The sequence below is a fragment of the Taudactylus pleione genome, unplaced genomic scaffold, assembly GCF_031769625.1.
Source record: "Taudactylus pleione unplaced genomic scaffold, aTauple2 ptg000647l, whole genome shotgun sequence".
NCBI classification, from domain to species: domain Eukaryota; kingdom Metazoa; phylum Chordata; class Amphibia; order Anura; family Myobatrachidae; genus Taudactylus; species Taudactylus pleione.
Window position 1 is genome coordinate 3,896,974 of NW_028285049.1, and position 25,402 is coordinate 3,922,375.

At 45.7% G+C, this 25,402-nt stretch overlaps 1 protein-coding gene across 2 annotated transcripts in view; it reads right to left on the minus strand.

The window, feature by feature from the left end:
• Positions 1–25,402, minus strand: part of TTC33 (tetratricopeptide repeat domain 33) — a 357,305-nt gene that overhangs the window by 329,041 nt on the left and 2,862 nt on the right. The window contains exon 2 of one of the 2 annotated variants that reach the window (XM_088455260.1): positions 11,212–11,433. In XM_088455260.1, the coding sequence (XP_088311386.1) occupies positions 11,212–11,429 (218 nt within the window). In that variant the 5' untranslated portion in view covers positions 11,430–11,433. The remainder of the gene's footprint in view (positions 1–11,211; positions 11,434–25,402) is intronic. The other variant, XM_088455261.1, reaches the window with a different exon arrangement.

Sequence of the window (25,402 nt, forward strand, 5' to 3'; positions counted from 1 at the left end):
GCCCCCGTTTGGAAGGGGCGGCGACAGGAGCGTTTGAGGCGTGCCAAGGGCAGTGTCTGTGTCTTCAGACACATCTTTACTGGCCCCAGCTGCGTGAATTTCACTGCCTTCCCGGGTAACCCGGTGGCTACTGAGACGGGCGATTTTCAAGCAGAGGATCCGATGGCTGCGGACGCAGCAGTGCATCACTGACGCCGACAGGAGGCGTCTGTGGACACAAGACGCCTCTTGCGGCATTAGAATTATCGCACAGTCGCTGCGTACGGCTGTGCTACTGTGTCCATTTCTGAATTAAGGCTCTATGCACCCTTTACATTTGGAAGATTATTGGGGATAATATGTACAAACAAATTTGCTAAACAATTTTAACGAGTAGCTTAATACTTGTGGATTTTGTGGTACACGAGGCAAATCCTTTCCAAGCAACAAAACTTTTTTTTTCGTTTTTACATTTCATCAGGGGTGCCAGAAGAAAAACAGTATGTATTGCCAGATAAAACCACAGTCTCTGGCGGAACAATGGAGCCTGTGCGTACAAGTTTGTTATTTTCGTTGTGGAAACATGTTTTTAATTTGAGTGATCGCTAAATAAGACTTAGATATAAAAGTATTGTATATACAAATGACCTGAAACTGGTAATAGGAGAAGGTTTCCACAGCGCTGCTCTCTGGACAATAATTACGCCAGTCAAAAAAAGTCAAGGATGTTTTTTAAAAAAAAAACATTTTTTAATATATCATATCTAATCAAAATACACAAATATGCATTCATAGGGGAAAAGAAAAAACATGTGCCACATAAATATCACAAATTTCAATTTCTAATTACATATTCAAATGGGATAAGGGACACACAACAATGTTTGTAAAAGTGTTTATGTTGGACGTGCTGATTGGATGCAGAGCAAATTCATAAGTCTGTCACCGCCACCTCTGCCCAGAAGGAAGATTCCACTGAACACATGTGCACAGGGCCGGCTCTAGGGGTGTTCACCCAGTGCGGTCGTGCTGGGGCGCCACCCACAGAGGGCGCACCCCTCCCAAACAACCCGATTTCAGTACTGTCCTGCTGTTCCACCCGTGGGCTGAAGTGGCCCGCAGGGTGAAATCGGGAGATTGGGGACCCCCACTGCCGCAGCTGTGACGGACCCCCGGAGTGTGAATGGATGCCGCGCGTCCATTCAATGACGGCAGAGGGCTGGGCGTTACTCCCAGCCTGACGTTATTTGGAGGCGTGCCATGTGGGCATGCCTCCAAATAATGTCACGCAGGGGGCGTGGCCTATGGAAATGTGGTCACTCCCCCAATTTCGGATGTGCGCAGCTCCGCCACGCGCGATTACAGGGCGCTGAGTACCAGGCCGGCACAGGGTGCTCAGACCCCTGGAGCCGGCCCTGCATGTGCAAATGATCAGACTGCTTCAAAGACACGTTCTTCAGTAACAAGGTCACTTACAGTAGGAAGAGTGGGCCTGATTCAGGTTGGATCGCAAGGCTGCGTTCGCACGCAGCCAGCCGATGTTTGCATTCTGCGCATGTGTATAAGACGCAGTGCGTGTGCACGAACCGGCCACTGCGATCGGGAAGCGATCGCAGTCACCTCGCAGAGTCCTCACACAGTGATTGACAGGAAGTGACCGTTTGAGGGTGGTGACGGGGTGTGGTCAGAGAAACGCAGGGGTGCCTGGGCATTTAAACGCCGTTACAGGTGCGTGAATAACTAAGCCCCTGCGATAGGATACGCTGGCAGAAGTCTAGATGGCGACAGGAAGTTTAGCAGCTTGTGCGGGAGGTCATGGTCAACCACAACTGTGCGGATGGTTCCGATGTCACTCGATGTTACCGGTGTTTTCGCTGACTTGCGGATGCATGCCATGGGAAGGGGGCGGCTTTATACAGTGATTGGCGTCTTGGTATACAGCTGCGGCTGCTGTGCGATTGCATTCATTAGCATATTTTCGCAGCGAGCGGGGTGCGTGCGAACGCAGCCTTGCGAACCAGCCTGAATCGGGCCCAGTGTCCGCACTGAAGTGTGCTAGACAAGCACAGACACCTTTCGTGGATACTCAATAACCTTTTGCAAGTTAATTAACGCCAGCTACAATGACTCTTTTACAAACATTGATGTGTGTCCAGTGTCCACTTCGAATTAGGAAATTAGTATAGTAGAAGCTTAACATGTTACATTTATGAAACTTAACGTGACATATGATTTTTTTTCTTTACTTGTATTGATGTATATTTCTGTATTTTGATAACATATGATCAATTAAAAAAAAAAAAAAATCCCACCGCCACTTAATTTTTTGATGAGTAGAATGTAAGCTCTCACGAGCAGGACCCTCCGCCCTCTCCTGCTTCTCCTTACTTATACTTTTTTCATCTACTCCTCACTTTCCACAAGGGCACCTAACACTTGGTTGAATTTTTGTCTAGAGACTAAGAGGGGTATTCAATATGAAACATTAACTTCACTGGCGAAGTTAACGTTTCATATCGGAGTTTTTACCTGCGTTAAAGTATCGGGCGCGCTCCCGCTTATCCCCGTATTCAATATAAAATTAACGAAAACGGGAACCTCCGAAGTTGGATTTGCGTCAAGTTACGAATTTTTCCTTAAAAAATTGTAAGACCCCCCTAAAGTTGTAAAAACATGGGGGATCACTATGGGTACCCCCGTTTTAGCCTTTAAATGAAAGTCGGGGATTTAAATAGCCGCAGCAGGTGTTTTTTCCCGACATTGAAGAAGTGATGCAGAAGAGCACTTAGGTTATTTTTTTCGTTTTCTAAGTGGTCCCATCAAATTTGGGGTACATGAAAATGGGTACTAGCATATTTTTAAGTCCCTAAAGTAAGTTTTTTAAAATTCTGCATTTGTGCACCTGCCGCTATAATTCTATTCTAGAAAACACCTGCCGCATACTTGCAGAATAGCCCTGAACCTATTTCTCTATTGTTAATCATTTTTTTCCCATTTTTTTTTTTCACCCCAATTTTTAAATTAATTTTTTGGGGTGTCTCTATTTTTTTTTTTTACTTTTTTTGACACAGTTCTTTTTAAAATGTCATTCCCAGGGGTGTAGGCTATTTTTTTTAAGCCTGCACCCCTAAACCTCAATTCTGCACTTTTTTTTCGACACCTATTCAATGGTGAAAAGTTATCCCCGTTTTTTATCACAGACTTTTCAAAACTGCGAAAAGTCTCTGAAATTGAATACGGTGTAAAACTAAAACCTGCGATAATGACGTCATACCTCCGATATTAACGCAAAAACTGACTTATCGCTCCCATATTGAATACCCCTATTTGTGGAGACCTCTCCTGTTATTTTGTGCCAACAGTCAATTTTGGGGCTGGGAGAACTGTCTCTTCCACTGGCAGCAAATGTGGGTAAGATATAATGGCATATGCCTTTACTATTAGTGTCAGATCAAGCCGTCTTGGATCCATCACAAGGTGGCATTGTCGCCATGAGTACAGGACGCCGCTGGCTCTTTCTGATTCATTGTGTTGATATTAGGGGTGTGCACCGGCCACTTTTCGTGTTTTGTGTTTTGGTTTTGGATCTGGATTTTTCTTCGTGTTTTGCCAAAACCACCCTTCCGTGTTTTGGGGTCTGGGTTTTGTGTTTTGGATCTGTATTTTTTTTTAAAAAAGCATAAAAACAGCTAAAATCACATAATTTGTGTGTTTTTCTGCTCCTATGCTATTATTAACCTCAATAACCTTAATTTCCACTCATTTCCAGTCTATTCTGAACACTTCACACCTCACAATAGTGTTTTTATGTCCAAAAGGTTGCACCGAGGTAGCTGGATGACTATGCTAAGAGATACGAGTGGGCGGCAAAAACACGTGGCCCATCTAGGAGTGACACTGCAGTGGCAGACAGGATGGCAGTTCGAAAAACTAGGCCCCAAACAGAACATAATGCAAAGAAAAAAAAGAGGTGCAAGATGGAATTGTCCTTGGGCCCTCCCACTCACCCTTATGTTGTATAAACAGGACATGCACACTTTAACAAACCAATCATTTCAGCGCCAGGGTCTGCCACACGACTGTGGCTGAAATGATTGGTTCGTTTGGGCCCCCACAAAACAAGCTGGCAATTAATCTGTCCCTGCACAAACTGGCTCTACGGAGGCAAGATGTCGTCCTCATCCTCCTCATTCACCGATTCCTCACCCTCTTCAGTGTTGTGTACATCCTCATCCTCACAGAGTATTAACTCGTCCCCACTGGAATCCACCACCACAGGTCCCTCTGTACGTTCTGGAGGCTGGTCTCCCTGGAAGAGCTGATAATTCATTTTTATGAACATCATCTTCTCCACATTTTGTGGAAGCAACCTCCTACGCCTTTCGCTGACAAGGTTCCCGGCTGCACTAAACACTCTTTCGGAGTACACACTGGAGGGGGGGCAACTCAGGTAAAATAGAGCCAGTTTGTACAGGGGCCTCCAAATTGCCTCTTTTTCCTGCCAGTACAGGTATGGACTGTCTGACATGCCTACTTGGATGCTGTCACCGATGTAATCCTCCACCATTCTGTCAATGGTGACAGTATCATATGTAGTGACAGTAGACATGTCAGAAATTGTTGCCAGGTCCTTCAGTCCGGACCAGATGTCCAAACTTGGTCCTGCCTGCCCTGCATCACCGCCAGCGGGTTGCTTAGGATACCTAAGTTTTTTCCTGGCAGTCCCAGTTGCGGGAGAAAATGAAGAAGGAGCTGTTGACGTGTCACGTTCCGCTTCAGCTGACAGTGTGTTCACCAGCAGGTCTTTGCACCTCTGCAGGCTTGTGTCGGCCGGAAAGAGAGACACCACATAGGCTTTAAACCTAGGATCGAGCACGGTGGCCAAAATGTAGTGGTCTGATTTCAACAGATTGACCACCCTGGAATCCTGGCAAAGCGAATGAAGGGCTTCATCCACAAGTCCCACATGCCGAGCGGAATCACTCCATCTTAGCTCCTCCTTCACTTTCTCCAGCTGCTTCTGCAAAAGCCTGATGAGGGGAATGACCTGACTCAAGCTGGCAGTGTCTGAACTGACTTCACGTGTGGCAAGTTCGAAGGGCTGGAGAACCTTGCACAACACGGAAATCATTCTCCACTGCGCTTGAGTCAGGTGCATACCCCCTCCTTTGCCTATGTCATAGGTGGATGTATAGGCTTGAATGGCCTTTTGCTGCTCCTCCATCCTCTGAAGCATATAGAGGGTTGAGTTCCACCGCGTCACAACCTCTTGCTTCAGGTGATGGCGGGGCAGGTTCAAGAGTGTTTGCTGGCGCTCCAGTTTTCGGCACGCAGTCGCTGAATGGCGAAAGTGGCCAGAAATTTTTCGGGCCACCCAAAGCGTCTCCTGCACGCCCCTGTCGCTTTTCAGAAAATTCTGCACCACCAAGTTGATTGTGTGAGCAGAACATGGGACGTGCTGGAATTTGTCCAGATGTAATGCCCGCACAATATTGGTGGCGTTGTCAGATATCACAAATCCCCAGGAGAGTCTAAGTGGGGTAAGCCACTGGGCGATGATTTCCCTCAGTTTCTCTAAGAGGTTGTCGGCGGTGTGCCTCTTACTGAAACCGGTGATACACAGCGTAGCCTGCCTTGGAACGAGCTGGCGTTTCTGAGATGCTGCTACTGGTGACGCTGCTGCTGTTGCTGCGTAAGGTGATACATCTACCCAGTGGGCTTTCACAGTCATATAGTCCTTAGTCTGCCCTGTTCCACTTGTCCACATGTCCGTGGTTAAGTGGACATTGGGTACAACGGCATTTTTCAGGACACTGAGTACACTTTTTCTGACGTTTCTGTACAGTCTCGGTATCGCCTGCCTAGTGAAGTGGAATCTAGACGGGATTTGGAACCGGGGATACACTACCTCCATCAATTGTCTAAATCCCACTGCACTAATGGCGGATACCGGACGCACGTCTAACACCAACATAGCAGTCAAGGCCTCAGTTATACGTTTTGCTTCAGGATGACTGCTGTCGTACTTCATCCTCCTCGCTAAGGACTGTTGGAGGGTCAATTGTTTAGTAAAAGTAGTGGTGTTCCTACTTCCTCTCTGGGATGATGAACGACTCCCAGCAGCAGCAACAGCAGCAGCGGCAGCAGGAGGCGTAGCAATGCAGGATCCTCCGGAGGAATCCCGGATAGGAGAGTCAGTCATGCCAGTGACATGGCCGGCAGGACTACTTCCGATCCTGACTAAGGAGGAAATTGACGAGGAGGGAGTTGACGGTGTGGTTTGCAGGTGCTTGGATACAACAGGACAACGGGATTTAGGTGTCCCTGGACTGCTTACGGTCTTAGCCAAAGTTTCTGAACTTGACAGTAACTTTTTATGAACGCGCTGCAGGTGCCGTATAAGGGAGGATGTTCCTAGGTGGTTAACGTCCCTACCCCTACTTATTCCACCTTTACATATGGTACATATGGCAAGACAGTTGTTGTCCGGATTTGGATAGAAATATTGCCAGACCAAAGAGGTGGAATGTTTGGTCTTCTGCCCAGGCATGACCGTGATGGGCTTTTTCATCCCACGGACAACAACTGTCTCCCCCGGAGCCTGATTTAAACAAACCACATCACCATCAGAATCCTCCTCGCCAACTTCCTCCTCAGCGCCAGCTACACCAGTATCCTCATCCTGTTGTACTTCAACAGTGACATCTTCAATTTGCATATCAGCAAGTGGACTGTGGGTGCTCCTTTCAGCACTTGCAGGGGGCGTTCAAATGGTGGAAAGCGCCACCTGTTCCTGTCCAGTGCTGGGAAGGTCAGGCATCGCAAGTTTACGTTTCTCTTCAGATGATTTAAATGTTTTTTTCAAGGTCATTTTCCTGAACTTTGTCATTTGGGATTGTATGTGCCCTCTACTATGACATTGGGCATCGGCCTTGGCAGACGATGTTGATGGCATGTTATCGTCTATGTCATGACTAGTGGCAGCAAGCTTCAGCACTAGGAGGAAGTGGTTCTTGATCTTTCCCTATTTTATTTTTATCGGAGAAAGTTTGGTCCTCCATTTATGTTATATTGATATATACGTGCGGCTAAGGCGCACACAAACACAGAAAATAATTTTTTATTTTTGTTGGAGACTAGTGCACTTTGTGGGTTACACCACCCTTTAAGAAATGAGCCAGCCGGCCCTTTACTTATGGGACACAGGCGCACGCTTGGCACTACTTTGTTGATGCACGTGCGGCTACTGCGCACACAATTCACAAACACACAAAAAATATATTTTTTTATTTTGTTTGGAGTGCCCTTTGGGGGTTACAGCACCCTTTAACGGACAAGCCAGCCGGCCTTTTACTTATGGAACACAGGCGCACGCTTGGCGCTGCTCCTTCGTTGATGCACGTGCAGCCACAGTGCACACAATTCACAAACACAGACATTTTTTTTTTATTTTGTTTGGAGTGCCCTTTGGGGGTTACAGCACCCTTTAGCGGTCAATCCAGCCGGCCCTTTATTTATAGGACACAGGCGCACGCTTGGCACTACTTTGTTGATGCACGTGCGGCTACTGCGCACACAATTCACAAACACACAAAAAAATATATTTTTTTATTTTGTTTGGAGTGCCCTTTGGGGATTACAGCACCCTTTAACGTACAAGCCAGCCGGCCTTTTACTTATGGGACACAGGCGCACGCTTGGCGCTGCTCCTTTGTTGATGCACGTGCAGCCACAGTGCACACAATTCACAAACACAGAAATTTTTTTTTTTTTCTTAGCACTTGGGAGGCGCACCCCTGACGGACAGAGCACCCCCTGGACAACACTACAGCACCCCTTTAGGACTGGGATACTGCACAGGACTTTTTAGTGGACACAGCCCCTATGGACAACTGACTGCACAACACAGTCCAGCCAGCCCCTATGGACTTTGAAGTAGTGGACACAGCCCCTATGGACAACAGCAGCACAGCACCACACTACACTGCACTACACTACAACACTACACTACACTACACAGCCCAGCCTGCCCCAACTCCCACCCTCCCTCTTCACTGTCCACAGCCGAGTGAGAAAATGGCGCCGACGCGGGTACCTTATATAGGATCCAAAACCCGCGAGACCCGGAAGGCGGGATGATGACGTTTTGCCTCCATTTCAGATCCGAGTCAGGCGGGAAAAGTCGAGCCTGACTCGGATCGGCCTCGGATCGGGGGGGCTCGGGGGGGGTTCGGATTTCAGAAATCCGAACCCGCTCAACCCTAGTTGTAATGGACAATGCTTTGACCTATTCTTGCCTCCAATTCTGCCTAACCTGCTGCTGTTAGGATCTACATCTCCACAGTTGCTCCTGAGATCTTCCAACTGCAGCTGGTCTCTGCCATAGGTCTTCTAAGTTTCCCGAATGTGCTTGTTGATACTTATAGATAGTACTGATGATAATTTATTATATTATGATTAAACAACTTTTTCTGAAAAGCATTATGGCTCCATAATGTGTTACCAAAAGAAGATTTGTACAAAAAAATGAAAACTGAAAGATTACTGGATATATACCCCTGGTGTAATTAGTAGAAAGCAGCCCCTTCTCCCTACGAGGAAAGGCTTCCACTAACTGAGGGTAAAGCAGATGGGAAGATATGAAATGAAGCTGTACAGACAAAAGACCGAGTAGCAGCAGAGAATTTAGATAAGGATTGTTGCCGGTAAATGCAGGACAGCCATGGACTTACTATATACAACTGTATCAAGCCAGGTCTCAAACCAGTCTTCAAATAATACACAATGCCGAGTGCAGACTCCTGATTAGAAGTGAAGCGCGGGAACAAACGCAGATGAGATCACAAGGGCCGCAGAAAAGTCTTTCTACCAACCGTCTTATCTGCGAATATAATACATGCCAATGAGATAGTAATTGCTAGAGACATCCTCATTACACGGACAATATGGCGAGTACCACTGGAGACTGAGGGCCTGATTCAGAGATGGACGCAAAAGCGAGTACATACGCAGATCGAGCGATTGTTTGCCATCGCGCATGCGTAATAGCCGCATTGCGCATGCGAAGTAATCGCACTGTGATTACGGACGCACAAAGGAATCCATCGTAAAGCGAGTGACAGGTTGTCACCGTTTGGGGGGTGGTAACAGGGGGGTGGTCAGAAAAACCCAGGCGTGCCTGACCGTTCAGACGCCGTTACATGGGCGTACATAAATTAGCCCTTGTGATCTACTACGCAGCATGAGAGCCCTCTGTGTGCCAGGAGAGCTGCCCAGTCTGCGGCAGGTCAGACCTGCCATACGGGCAAGATGGCAGCTTGATGTGCGTCGACGTTACCGATATTTACGCAATGTCATACACATTTGAGAAGCCAGCGGTGGGCATCCTTATGCTAGGGTGAGCTTTGGAACTATTAGCGTATTTTCTCAGCTGCGACCACATTAACGTCCATTTATGAATCAGTCCCTGAGGACTGTAGCTAATATTCTGCCATTGCACATTGTTTAGAAGATGATGCTGGTATAGGTTTCAACGCTTCCCTTTGTCAATATGACCGATCTGTAAGTAATCCAGCCGCCACGTTACGCTGTAAGTGCAATGTTTAATCGCAGCCACCAATTGTTTCGCTACTGCTCCTGTGTAGCAATTAATCGGTACTTCCTCCATTAGTACCCCTCATTAACTGATACACGTTATGTTCAAGATTCAGAGATTTCAGGCTTCAGATGGAGATGTCTAGGTGAAGGAGGAGATACACAGTTGTGTTCCGGCACTGCAGGACTCTCCGCAGATCTGTAACCTGAACAGACCGGTGCCGATCATTAGGTACCACAGGTGGCCTCAGGCAGGGACTCTCTCCCCCCAAATTGTTACAGCAACTAAAGAGGGATGGTTGTATTAAAATGGACAATCCATTTCAATTGTTCTGTTCAAACTACGGCTACGGGCCGTATTCAATTAGCAGCGAAAGCTGACGTTTTTCACCTAAAAACTGCGATATTTTCGCCAAAAACTGGAGATAAGTTTTCTCCATCCCAGACCAGGCAAAAAAAAATGCAAAATCCCTATTTTTGGTTAAAAATGTGGGGATTTCTTTCAGAACCCTTTGGACAGCCTCCCTAATAATAAATGATCCAAAAAAATATTTTGGACATTGCGCACTTTGGCAAAAAACAACGTTTTTGCCGCTAACTGAATACCTACACCTTATTCCTGCAGCGATTATGCAGCGTTAACGACACATCAACTCGAGGATTGTACATATTTTCTCTGCCTTCCTTTCGAACAAGTTGTGGAACATATTGTGCTTAGTCATAGTCATACGTGATTAGAAGCATTTTCCATAAAGCACCATATTGCTCTCATCTCATGCTCATATCAATGAAAGTAGCATATAGTCAGGTAGAGATCTGCAATCTACCAGCCTGCTTATACTATATCTCAGTAATACATAAAAACAGTAGCATATAGGGAATGTGAACTCACAAATAAATATTGCATATTTTCCTGCTATAATGAAATTGTACCATTTTGGATAAAATATATGTAAAAAAAAAATAAAAAATCATAAATAATAATTAAAAGCTTTTAATTCACTAACACACACACGAACATTATAAAAAAGAAACAAAAACAGCGAACAGAATAAACAACGGTTAGAAAAGAAATAACTTGTTGCAACCACTTATAGCCCAAGAACATACGTTTGACCTAATAGCTTTTGGCCTTCTAGTTTATACCAGTACAAAGCTTGTGATCCCCAAAAAATTGAACAGCAGTTGCAAAGAAAAACAACAGGTTTTAAGATTTTATCTTTCACAAACTGAAACAGTAACAGTCAGCCTATAAGATTGTCTCTGTCCATTCCAATGAACGTAAATTATAATCATAAAATCATTCTGAAGATCTCTAGCTCCCCCATGTGGCTAAAGTGGTCAATGCATGATTCTGATTTTAAAAACCAACACCCACCAACCTTGCTCTCTCTTACCTTCCCCCTCTTTTGGGATGACCCCATCCTCTGCTCATTGTCATACAAAACATTACCATTCAACCAACATTCCTATTAATGTATTTTAATTTGACATACTAAATGCCTATACTAGGATAAGAAATCAAGCATCATTTCTGGATTTATAAAGTAAAAATGTTAAACTACATTAAGCATGGCCTAGCGTATTTCTCATGCCAGCTTCTGTGCAAGGTGAGGAGTCTGGAAAGACAAAGCGTACCTTCCATTTAGGGCCAGCAATGCTCCTTCTTCTTTAAGCCGTTTACTTTTGGCCATATTATCTTCAAGGAGAATTTCTTTCTTCCGCTTAACCGAATGGAGCCAATCTACGTTGTCGTCAATCACAGCGGCCTCATCGGCAGATTCCTTTTCAAAGTTTTTAGAGGTGACTTTGGATACTCTCTCGCCAATCTTCCTCTTCCATCCAAATGAAGCCATTCTGCTAAAAAAAATAAAAATAAATAATAATTAAAAAAAACTGATTCCCACGGACCAATTTAATCCACCAAGCGTTAAAGCATCCATGTAGTGGAACAGTAAAAAAAAATTAGATCCACAAGCGCCAATCCCAAACAAATATTCTAAATAATTATCAGCTCTATGTACAAAGGTAGGTTTGCAGCACTCCTGACCAGGAGGTGTCCGTGTCACCGCCACATAAACCGATAAAACGAAAAGACAGAAAGTCAGGTAGAGCAAACCAGCCACTGGAAGATTGATGGAGTCAGATGTACATAATTAAGAAATAAATACATTTATTGCTTACATACATACAGTACATACTCCCTCTGATGAACCGTTGCGCAGCTTCGGAAAATGCGTTAGGACTTGTGAGCTGCTTGGATTACTGACCTCCAGAAAATATCCCCTCTAAGCACCCTAACTGGCTACAGTTTTGGACCATTCAGCAGATATACTGCTCAGAGACCTGCTGACACTAAGGCTGGTTTGTAGCAGGTGACAGCCGTGAATACTACACTTACACGGGCTGCCACCAATTTGTCTGACAGCAAAAGTGAGCTACGGCCAGATAAAATGGAGACTCGGCAAACACAAACTCAGCATATAGTGTGTGCTTCTGCTGGATGTAACATATATTGGATGTGTTGACAGGGGCGTAGAGAGGCTGGCCCTGCCCGTGTGAAGGGGCGTGGCCTAATTGCGGGAGACGTGGCCCCACAGCAGAGTTGTGCTGGGCTGCTGTGATTTAAGAGGGAGGGGGTCCGGGTAATTAGTACACGCCCCCCCTCTCTTGGCGCCCCTGTGTGTTGACTAAGATAATTGGCCTCTGGCAGGTGAGAGCGGCATAGGATTGCCATGAGACTGTAACATATGTCTGCATTCAGTAAGCGGGAGCTGTATAATACCACTAAAAGCAGATTTGGCTATTAATGAGTGCAAGCCCACGGACTGGTTTACAGACTGCCAGTCTGGTGATTTTTTTCAGCCTGCTAGACCCAGTACAGATGATATATGGGAATTGTGGATTATAAAAGTAATTTAATCTTTCCATGAAAGGTGATATTTAAGTCTGGATAACATTGGATTATACTAATAAATCCCTATTAACTCACAGGAGGAATAACAGTTTTTACTGATGCAAAAGATGGTGTTTCTGTATAATTATGCAAGCGTGCTAGTTATTTTAATGTTGTAAAAGTATGTATGTATGTAAGCAATAAATGTTTTTGTTTTTTAATTATGTACATCTGACTTTTTGCCTTTTTTCGTTTTAATGCAGTGGAACAGCTAAAGGACTGTCACAGGGACGTATGAGATGTGCCCTCGACATCAATAACATCCACATCACAACTATTTTGACCATGTACATTTAATCCTGCCCTGCCTTACTCTGAGATCTGTCCCTTGTACTCTCTTATCTATAGCGTGTTCCTCTCTCGGCTGCATTGAGCCAGCAGAGTGTACTGGGGCTTGTAGCTGGGGGTTGGGTACGGGATGCCGATGCTTGGGATCCCAGCGGTCAGAATCCCGATGCAGGCATCACGACAGGGTTAGGATATGACACCTGCCGGTAAGTATCCTACCCCTACTCCTCTCCCTAACCCTTCTCCCTAGTGCCTAATCTTATCCCTCCCCCTAGTGCCTAATCCTAATCCTTACCCTAGTGCATAATCCTAACCCTCCCCCTAGTGCCTAATCCTAACCCTTCCCCTAGTGCCTAACCCTAACCACCCCCTATTGCCTAACCCTAACCACCCCCTAGTGCCTAATCCTAACCCTCCCCCTAACCCCGCTACTTACCATCAGGATGTCAGCGGTCGGGATGCTGGCTGGTGTCACAGATACCTACTTCATATTTGAATAATGAAACCCATAGGAAAAGTACCTTTATTTCTTTGTGATATAAACAACTTGTATTGCTACGTAAACCATTATTAGTTATAGTATAGAAGGGCACTACTGAGACAATCTCAGGAGCCCTCCAGTTAAAACATACCCACCGTGACTGTATTACAAAAAGCACCTATGAGAATTTGATGTAGTTTAGATGCCGACGCACGGGATGCCGGCTGTTGAAATCCCGGTGTCGGAATCCCAACCAGGGACAGAACCTTGGCGCCAGTTGAGATGCCGGTGCCAGAATACCGGCAGCCCGAACGTAAGTATAACGGTGCCGGGTTAGGTGTTACCCGCGGTGGGGTTTATGCACCACGGGGGGTAAGGGTTAGGCTACGCTGGGAGGGTTAGGTTTAGGCATTACTGGGGAGGGTTAGTGCAGCAACAGAGGATTAGGGGGAGAAGGGGGAGGGTTAGCATACTTTACCGGACCCCTGTTGAGATATTAAGCATCGGGATACTGCTGTAGATATTTTGACAGCTGGAATCCCGACTGCCGGTATTTCATACACAACCCGTGAGAATACATTTCTGTAGCATATGAGAATTAGGAAATGACATAGTAATAAAATAAGACTTAGGGGTCTAGCACTATCTGAATGTAGGTACGGGGACCGGCCAGATATAGGAGATACTCGTTTTAGGGTCATTATACAGAGATGTATGCTGATGGTGGGTTATCTACGCATGGGCAGAATAGGTCCTGCGCCATCGCACGCATTGCAGCCATTTGGGGGGCAGGGTGGGGCCGGCCTCAGTCCCGGAAAACAGGGGGCAATGGTCTCTTGCACATGTGTGGTCCTCAAGGAAAAGTGATCACATTGATTTCACTTCATTTCTAACACATGGCAAGGACGCAGTGCTATCAGAGCTCCTGTCCCTGAATGGTTTTTAATACATTTGGGTGTTACTTAGTTTATTATTGCCGCAATAGGCTGAATTAAGAAATTGTAATTATCAGGTCTAAAACCCGAAAATTTATTAATATGCCCCTGGGTATTAATACCCCTTCCTTCCCCACCCCATCCCTTTTGCAGACCTAAGTGAGCCTTTGGTCTTGCAGAATGGGGGTGGGAATTGAGATGCCGGAGCCATACTTCTTGCATACAGGATCGCAGACGAAGGGCACAAAACACCCCAGACCCGCCCGCATTCTCTGCCCCCACTCACCGATACCTCCCCCAAAGGCTCCCTGCCAATCACACTGAGAATACAAAGTCGCTGCGAGCGACTGCGGTTATGTTCCTTGACGCATGCGTAGTGCGATATAGATGACTGCGCGGTTTACTGACAATCGCTCAACTCCTTACACATCGGAGTAGAGTACAACTCTGAACCAGGACCTTAGTCTCAAGGTAACAAATGTACCACAGATCCTACACGTCTTTTGGGATGTAACGGCCCCTTTATCCCCTCACTACCAACCCACTTGCATGGAGGATAGGGGAGATAAAGAGAACTCTTCTGATTCTCCAACTATCTACAGCAAGGACCGATACTTCCAGATATAGAAATTAACGTACAAATAATCTATCAAGGGCACCCTAGGGGAATAAAGAAGAAGACAGGAGGAGTGGTGGGGAGAGGCATTGTCACCCATCTACTTCATGCAGGCGACTACATAAGGCCCATGATGTCCACTTGGATGGACATAAGAAGTAAGAAGGCTTGAAGGGTTTATAGCAGGGTTATTCAACATGTAGCCCTCCAGCTGCTGGGGAACTACACATCCCAGCATGCCCTGCCACAGTTTTAGCATGCCCTAATAGCAAAACTGTGACAGGCCATGCTGTGTAGTTCCACGTCAGCATGTTGAATACCCCTGGTTTATAGCATTAGCAGATTATGGAGGGGGATGTTGAAAGCCCTTATAATGAGGGTGGGTTGGACAATGGAAATGAAGTGAGAAAGCCATCTCTTTATTCTCTCCTCTTCAGGTTCTACATCAAAATAAAAGTGCTGGCGCTGATACCTTCCATTGGGTTGTGTACGGGATGCCAGCGCTCTGGATCCTTGACACCTGCAGTTAAGTATCCTAACCCTACTCCTCCCCCTAGGCCTAACCTTACCTCCATGGAGCCTAAACCTAACCCACCCAAGCCTCCCCTCACAGTCTAAACCTACCCCCCCTTCCCTGCAGCCTAAACCTAACCCTCCCCCCTGACACCAAAACTTGCAGTCAGGATGCCGGGATTCTGACTAATGTAGGGATTCGATGCAGGTATTCGGAGTACCGGCATCCCGACATATAAAGTACATTCCCCTTCGACCTATACCATCTAAATATTTGCCCATCATGTCTTTGCCATAACTACAGTTCAGCTATCAATGTTTTCCTTCATCAGGGAATTATCTAGATTTAGAACTGAATATAGTGTAATTGACCAAGGTGACAAACGACTGGCAGCTGGAGCTGGAGGACAATAGGTTTGTCTGCACTGTTTTTCTACAGATGTGTCCTCATACATCTAGCCTAAATATGCCACGCAGCACGACTTGCCTGGCATGAGAGAGCTGCCAGGTCCCGTGCTACTCTGCTAGAGTCGGGCATCATTTCTTCGCCGAAAATGCATCTACAGCACCTTGCAAAAGTATTCACACCCCTTGGATTTTTACCATTTTTGTTACATTACAACCTGGAATTTATTTTATTTTTTTTCTGAATTTTGTGTGATGGATCTGCACAAAATAGTCTAATTTGATGAAGTGAAATGAGAAAAATATATATAAAATAAGAATCTTTATAAATAAAATTCTGAAAATTGGCATGTGCATATGTAATCACCCCCTTTGCTATGAAGCCCCTCAAAAGTTCTGGTGCAACCAATTACCTTCAGAAGTCACATAATTAGTGAAATGAAGGCCACGTGTGTGAAATCTAAGTGTCACATGATCTGTCAGTATAAACACACCTTTTCTGAAAGGCCCCAGAGGCTGCAACACCACTAAGCAAGAGACATCACACCATGAAGACCAAGGAGCTCTCCAAACAAGTTAGGGACAAAATTGTTGAGAAGTACAATTCTGGGTTGGGTTCTAAAAAAAAAATATCCAAATCTTTGATGATCCCCCGAAGCACCATCAGATCCATCATCATCAAATGGAAAGAACATGGTACCACAACAAACCTGCCAAGAGAGGGCCGCCCACCAAAACTCACAGACCGGGCAAGGAGGGCATTAACCAGAGAGGCAGCTCAGAGATCAAGGGTAACCCTGAAGGAGCTGCAGAGTTCCACAGCAGAGACTGGTGTATCTGTGCATGTGAACACAATAAGCCGTACACTCCATAGACCTGGGCTTTATGGAAGAGTGGCCAGAAAAAAACCATTACTTAGTGATAAAAATAAGAAGACACGATTTGAGTTTGCCAAAAGGCATGTGGGCGACTCCCAAAATGTATGGAGGAAGGTGCTCTGGTCACATGAGACTAAAATTGAACTATCCGGCCACCAAGGAAAACGCTATATCTGGCGAAACCCAACACATCTCGTCACCCCAAGAACACCATTCCCACAGTGAAACATGGTGGTGGCAGCATCATGCTATGGGGATGTTTTTCAGCAGCAGGGACTGGGAAACTGATTTGGGTTGAGGGAAAGATGGATGGTTCTAAATACAGGGATATTCTTGAGCAAAACCTGTTTCAGTCTGCTTGTGATTTGAGACTGAGACGGAGGTTCACCTTCCAGCAGGACAATGACCGGAAGCATACTGCTAAAGCAACACTCGAGTGGTTTAAGGGGAAACATTTAAATGTGTTGGAATGGCCTAGTCAAAGCCCAGATCTCAATCCAATTGAGAATCTGTGGTCAGACTTGAAGATTGCTGTTCACAAACGGAAACCATCCAACATGAAGGAGCTGGAGCAGTTTTGCCTTGAGAAATGGCCAAAAATCCCAGGGGCAAGATGTGGCAACCTCATAGAGACTTATCCAAAGCGACTTGCAACTGTAATTGCCGCAAAAGGTGGCTCGACAAAGTGCTGACTTTAGGGGGGGTGAATAGTTATGCACGCTGAAGTTTTCTTTTATGTTGTCCTAAATGTTGTTTGATTCACAATATAAAAAAAACAACTTCACAGTTGTAGGCATGTTCTGTGAATGAAATGATGCACACCTTCAAACAATCCATTTTAATTCCAGGTTGTGAGGAACAAAACATGAAAAATTCAAAGGGGGATGAATAGTTTTGCAAGGCACTGTAAGTGGCAATGTGATGTAACTAGGACGCACCAGCAGACGGTGTTGATTCATTTGATATATGACACTTGTATAGCTGTGTGCAGTCTGTATATGAAGCACAACGGAACTTGGAATGAAAAAAGCTGCGGCTGCTACATTGTAACACTTCATATTCAGAGACTCAATCGCACTCACATATACAGTACAAGTGTCGCATATCAAATCACATAGCTATTTAGATACATTTTCCATCGAAAAAAGATGCAAAGAAGGCACCCAGCGCTAGCAGGGTCTCACGGGACCTGGCGCGCCCAGAGGGGCTTTTTAGCGCGACTGCGGCAAAGATGTACAGTATAAGAATACATCTGTATATCAAAGCAAAACACTTCACAGGGTCAACCACAGCCTCGGTGGCCTAGAGAGTTCCTCCACATCTCCAACAGGCACCACAAGGTCACGTTCTCCCTGATATCTGGTAATATGAAGAGTCCCATGGGAAGCCAATCCTAGGGCCACTCTGATTTGGGCTTAATTATTTCTTCTATATAAAATTAATTGGTCTGTTTGTTTGGTATGGCTATGCATTCGGAGTATGAAACCAAAGTGAGGTGGTCCAGTTGGATCCAGGCCAGGTTTTAAGGGGGTTAGGACCCCGGTCGGACCTCACCTTGGTGTATGCTGGGCAGAACTCTGACCTAGGAAGCCTGTTCTGGGCCTTCCACTGAATGGATTTAGACAACATCACATAATAAAACGTAATAACTTGAAGATTTAAACCCGGGCAACACTGGGTACTTCAGCTAGTAATCAATATAGGCAAGTTCATCAATGAGGTGAAAATACGATCTGCTCACAGACATTAGTATCAGTTATGATTTACCTAAGTCATGCAGCCTCAGAGTATTGACTTACAAGTTGACTTCAATATAGTTCAATACCATCTGCTTAGCAAAAAAACTCATACTTTATACAAAAAAAGACAAAGCCGACATCACCTACCCCTTAGCTCTACCCTTCTACGATAATCCCTGGAATTTGTACAAAATTCAGATACCTGAGGACTTGGCTTGGCTTCAAACTCTCCTTTGCGGACCAAGAGACAGCTAAGTCATAGAGCAACTGTGCTAGTTACTTATTTATTAACAGTGCACACATACTCTGCAGCGCTTTACTGAGAATATGTCAGTGATCCAGATCAGTCCTTGCCTCATTGGAGCTTACACTTTATATTCCCTACCACATGGTCACACATATACACTAGGGTTCAACTTTTTTGTCCAAATCCTATTAACCTACCACGAAGAAATGCTACATTACAGTGTCACAGCCCAACACTGTAACGTATGAATTTGCATGAAAATATATCCTCAGTTGCCTACTGTATATTCTATTTTAATCAGCAGAAGCTACTTGTGCATCCTATTTGGATCGCTGTGTGTACAAGATGCACTTGAAGGTAAAAAAATTGCACGAAGCGACTCTCAGCGCTACCGGGTCACGCAGCACTCACGCGTTATGTGTAACGCGACTTGTAGACCATGGAGGACAGATGTAGACACTTCTGTAGTTAGTGTTTGGGAGAAGTAACAAGGGGTGGTTAGAAAAACAACAAGTCGGGACCATTTTCTGGGCGTGCTACAGTAACGCTCTGTGAATTAGCTCTCAGCTGTAGAGGCCCCGGCATTTTCGTAGAGCGGTTCTGTCTGACACAGCACAGGCTTGCTCAGAGTTTCGATGCGCGACGGATGTTTGCCCTTTTGAACGTGAGCGGCGGATGTCAGATGCCAAAGGAGGGCATCTCAGTGTAAAAGACGTCAGCTAAAACAATAGCATATTTTGCATACGGAATCGCAGTCGCGACAGAAATTGAGTGCATCTTTGAATCAGGCCCATACAGAGTTACTCATGGCAAACTCTCACACAATATTGTTCATTGTCTTACATCCAATGTATTTGGAACCAGGGCCCTAACGGAATTCCCAGAAAGTCCCCAACGCACTTCGAGAAAGTGCCCATTAGATTTGTCCTAACATCACTATAAGATGTGCTACATAAATCGCTGAACTAGAGGATTTCTGGTAATGTTACTGCGCTTTACTATGTGAATTTATACTCAAAAGAAACAGGAGCCAGCAGCTGCTTTCAATGACTACAGCATCCTCTACAGTACTTGCCTTCCCACCTTTCATCATTATAACCGGAGTGCACTGCATGTGTCGGAGGGCCTGATTCAGAGCCGGACACTCTGACCAGAGCGCTCGCTCTGAATCAGGGCCCTCCTACCTAAACTTGGAACGGCCTCTTGGACGCTCGCATAGCTGTGGGTTACCACCCACAGCTTATGCGAGCGTCCATGATGATGGTCGCGATGGTCAAGACCATCGCGACCATCAGGCTTGCGACGAGACCCTGCGTTAGGGCCTCGCTGCCGCAAGCCCTGGAGTGGTTTTGGCTCTGTCAGAGCCAAAATCACTCTCACTGACATCACTAGTGATGTCAGTGGGGCCGGACCCAGACGGTAGGCATTCCCATGGGAATGCCTCCGTCTGGCAGCCACGCCCCTGGCACGCCCACCAAAGGGGGCGTGCTGTCACTCACCATCGACAGCACGCCCCCTTTGGTGCGAGACCCCGAGCGATGGCTACCCCGTCGCTCGCCAGGTCTCGCGCATGCGCACGACGGAGCTCCCTCCGTCATGCGCATTTGGGTACCATCGACCCGCTTGCGAGCGTCCTGCGCTCGCGAGCGGGTCTAAATGAGACCCTGAATCCCTTACATCTCATGCCCCAGCCCTTGTCTATTCCTTCTATGCATACACTACAGTAAAAGTTTTAGCGCAACCCTTAGTTTTCCAGTTTTTATTGAAATTGAAGCCATTCCAGTGAATAACCTAAAATTTGTGACGTTCAGTTTTGGCTCTGATTTTCCCGCCAAGTCCAGATCTCTGAACGAGGCAAAACGTTATCTCTCACGGTTATTTCAGCATAGATGTCCAAGAAAAAGACATTTTGCCCTTAGAAGATGATGTTTTGCCTTGTTCTTCCTTATTCTGAGATCCAATCATGGCGGGAAGATCCGAGCAACAACCAAACTGCACATCTCCGCTAGAGGTTGAAAAGAAAAGTTTAGGTTAGAAAAAAAGAAAATAAAAGTTTTGTACATTTCAGGGTTATAAAAAAAAAAGGTCCCTTTTTTGAAGAGACAAGTAAGAACTTATATCTGTTCTGTAGCAATGAAAAAGTGACTTTTGGGTTATGAAGCGCCGTCAAGGACTCCTGAAGACTGGAAAAGGGTCTTCTGGACAGATAAAATTAAAATGTTTAAATCTTTGGTCCCCCGCGCAGGGTTCGGCAAGTAGGCAAAAGGATGGCTCCCAGTGTCTGTGGTTTATTTACTATATGGCGGCAGCATGTAAAAACTGGGATGTTCTAATACTAATGACCAGTAGGGTGCAGTATTTCATTTCTTACTTCCGAGTATCACCCCAATTCCGGGCCCTCGGCGGGTTGCCCAGCGCGATCACTGATTATGTCATGTTTAATGCATGTTGCTTTACCAGGTATGTCAGAAAACAAATCTCAATTTCTTACAAGAAATTCTTTAGCCTCATAGTGTTAAAAAGTTAAGAGGATTTTCACTATTGTTACTTCCTGACCCAAAGGTACGATGGTTACCAAATGGACCAGGGTGGCTGACAGAGCTACGCTAGCCTTTAAAAGTTTTAGAAGATTTACATGGTAGCTCTGTTCTGGCTTTCATTCCCCAGACTAGAACACCTTAAACTCACCCACTTTTTATACGATTTCAAACGGTCCTTGCCTCTTGTCCAAAAACTGACTTTCTAACCCAGGAAATCAAAATAAGCACTCTGGTCATAAGCGGCCGCTCGGTCGTACGCATCCGATGTTTCCAAACCACGCATGCGTACGGTTAGTTGTGCGCATGTGCGTACGAGGCTTTGCGATCCAGAATGCTGTCGATCGTACGGCTTACAAGCAGGAAGTGGCTTCCGAGAGTTGATTGACATGAAAGGCAGGCGTTCCTCACCGTTTTCAGGGCGTTTTAGGGGCGTACATAAATGACCTGCTCCGACCGACATAGAAGGCCGGAAGTAGTAAAACGTCACTCTGTGAGCAGGTTAGAGGCCTGGCTGATCGTACAGCTTGAGGTTGGGTATGTGCTCTCTCAAGCCCCAGAGTACAATCGATACTATCGAATGTGACTGATGTTACGTTTGATGTTTCTATTTTGTGCCACACAATGCAAGCAGCTAATAATCGCTTGTTGTTGCTAATAACACTGCTAATTGGCTTGTAATTGATTCAGTTGCATTTGCATTAGCGAATAATAAGAATAAATATATCTCATGAGGTTGGCATATTCTATGCGTTTTTTTGTTTATTTATGGTGTAATTTGCACACAACACAAGCGGCCGCAACCATCAAAAGAAAATTAACATACAGCGACTGACAACGACTGACTGGATCGCTAGCTGCTATCACTCGTTAGCTAGAGGAGGTGCTTTGTCCATGTATGGGCGTCACTTTGGTTGCGAACGCCCGGCCGTGCGATTGTTTTTTTTTTTTTTACTGATTCTCGATCGTTAGGCGTACAACCGAGCGGCCGCTTACGACCGACTCTGAATGAGGTTCTCTGTCCCCAAATGTAAAGGAGAACATTACGATTGTACACCCTGTTGTGACTGTTGGGCCTGTTCCAAGTGCTCTCTCACTCTCGGCACCACTGCAGCTATTCTTTCCTGTATCTGAGAAACATGCTCAACAACCGTCTTATAGACTGGGTTACCCATCCCATGTCTCTTTTGCAATATCCAAAAATCCCATTAGGTGTCTCCCATACAGCAAATCAAAAGGTGAGAACCCCATCGAAGATTGTGGAACATCCCTAATGGCCAGCAATAAATAGGGTAACAAATAATCCCAATCTTTCTCATCTTTACCCTTTCTTTAGTATATTCATTAAAGTTTTGTTTAACTTCACTAACCTATCAGTCTGAGGGCCTGATTCAGAGCCGGACGCTCTGAATCAGGGCCCTCCTACCTTTTCTTGGAGTGGCCTCTTGGACGCTCGCATAGCTGTGGGTTACCACCCACAGCTTATGCGAGCGTCCATGATGATGGTCGCGATGGTCAAGACCATCCCGACCATCGGGCTTGTGACGAGACCCTGCGGTAGGGTCTCATTGCTGCAAGCCCTGGAGTGATTTTGGCTCTATCAGTCATTAGTGAAGTCAGTGGGGCGGACCATGGGAACGCCTCCGTCTGGCAGCCACGCCCCCGGCACGCCCACCAAAGGGGGCGTGCTGTCACTCACCATCAACAGCACACCCCCTTTGGTGCGAGACCCCGAGCGACGGCTTCCTCGTCGCTCGCCGGGTCTCGCGCATGCGCACGGCGGAGCTCCCTCCGTCGTGCACATGCGCATTTGGGTACCATCGACCGGCTTGCGAGCGTCCTGAGCTCGCGAGCGGGTCTGAATGAGACCCTGAGGGTGATACATGGAGGTCCTTAGCTGTGTAACCTTAAACAGGCGGCACAACTCTCATGATTTTTTACATAAATGGGGTACGCTGATCAGTAAGGATTTTCTTAGGTATTCCCACTCTGCTAAACACATGTACTGGTTCCCTAGACATTGTCTTTGTCGACATATTGCGCAATGTTATCGCTTCCAGGTACCTTGTAGCGTAATCCATTACCACTAAAGTTTACTGATGACCCTGGGTAGACTTTATTAGAGATCCAACCAAATCCATAGCTATTCTCTCAAATGGGAGCTCAATAATGGGACTTCTATAATGTGCTCGTGCAGCATGGTACTGACACTCATGGACTCCTGCCCAGAAAAAACCACTGCAAAATTCTCTCAGAGGTTCTCTCTACCCCTAGATGACCTACAGTTATAGGACCATGAGCCAGGTCCACCGTTCTTCAATATGCCTTAGGATCTATCAATTGTTCCACAATAACTTGTCCCTTTTTGGACGTTTGATGCCACAAGTACTGACATACGGCCATGTGAGGGTCTGACAACCTGCTATGAGGCTCTACTCTGTTTCCATCAACCACCTTCACTTTTTCTCTAGCCATTACAAGAGTAGGGTCTTTTAACTGTTCTGAGGCAAGAATATATTTTCTCACTTCAAGATGAGACAGTCAACTGGTTCAACAACATTTCCTACTTCAGTAAGGGGTACATCATACTGCGCCCCACTGCTGCTCTCCTCACTCTCTGACATTCCAATCATGCGTGGAAAAGGGAACCCTTCAGACTCGGGGAACACTGCCACTATATCACTAACATTATCACATGGGTTTTGGGATATTTACTGTAACCAAGTGGGTTTCCCACAGCTTCCAGAAGTGGGAACAATCTCTCCTCAATATAGCACCCCATATTGACTACAGTGGAATCAGACTGTATTTCTATGTTCACTTCAGCAGTAACATAATACCGAGTGTCCCAGTGTATACAGGTTACGCAAAAGGTTTATCCTTGATGTTTTGAAGGGTTCACCAACTCGGCTTCTGGAAACCAGGCTACTAAACTTTAACTGGGCCTCTTTCCGTTTGCCTTCTACAGTGATATATATATATATATATATATATATATATATATATATATATTTGTTTTACTGGGTCAGCCTGTCAGTCTGCAGTGCCGGCTTGCTGAGAAAAGCAACATACTCTACAAATTACATAAGCAGTATGACATTGCATTGGTTCAGAGGTAAGTGGACAATTTGCAGCAACATGGCCCAAGCCACCACACCTAAAACATCTGTTCCTATTTTAATGGAGCCTTATATGAGGCGGGAACCTTCTGCCACAGCTGGTCAGTCTCCAGGATCCAAGCCTACAGTCTATGGATTTTTAAGTTCATGCATTTGGGAGAGGTGAACTTGTGCTCGAACAGACATCGTGACACCCAAGCGAGTTAGCATTTCAGTTTTTAGTTTGTTATAGTCCTCGGCATCAGTAGTGCTCAAGTAAACAAATGCCTTTTGCGATTCCCTTGGCAGGAAGAGTTCCAAAAGGGCTGCCACTGATATTAGGCTTTCCCTTGCAACTGTTCTTTCGAAAATTGTTAAATAGGCTTCAACATCATCACTCTTCGTCATCTTCTGCAGAAAGTGCCTAGTCCGTATGACGCTGGAGCTATTTGTGACATCCGTGGAAGCATTTCCAGACAGGGCTGCTGGATACTGCACCACCTCTATTAAGGCTTTGTGAACGGATGCCCCAGGATCTCCTGAACATCCAAATGCTGTTACCTCCGAACCTCCTCAATGGTAAATTGCTGACCCTGGTGGCTTCCGGCTGCACCAATGTAGCCTGTAGCAAGCCTCAACTATGTCCTCCATGTTATCTCTTGGTGCAGGTGAGGAGCAGAGTCTGACTGCTCTAAGCATCTGATTATGAGACCACCAAAAAGTTCACAATAGAACAGTCTTTCCCACCCCCCAAAAAAAAGTATATCACTTTAAATTTTCCACATAGATGTTTATGGCTGCAATTTAAGTGCAATATTTGCATTCTCCAGCATGTGTTGCAAGATCAGGGTAAGGTCACCACCTCCAGGGTAAACGGCTGCACTTGTCATGCAGCAGCCAAGTAATGGTACACCAGTCCAGGGCCTTGGTACACGTAACCGCAGCTAATTTAATTAGCAGCACAAAAATAAATAAAACATAAAAGTAAATCCTGGCCTGTCCAACTCTAAGGCTGGGTACACACTATACAGATATATCTGCAGGTGATGGTTGTTTGTACACACTGAACAACCATCATCTGTGTCTGCCCGCAGTGTGTGTACGGACAGATATGTCTGCAGACATATCTGTCCATC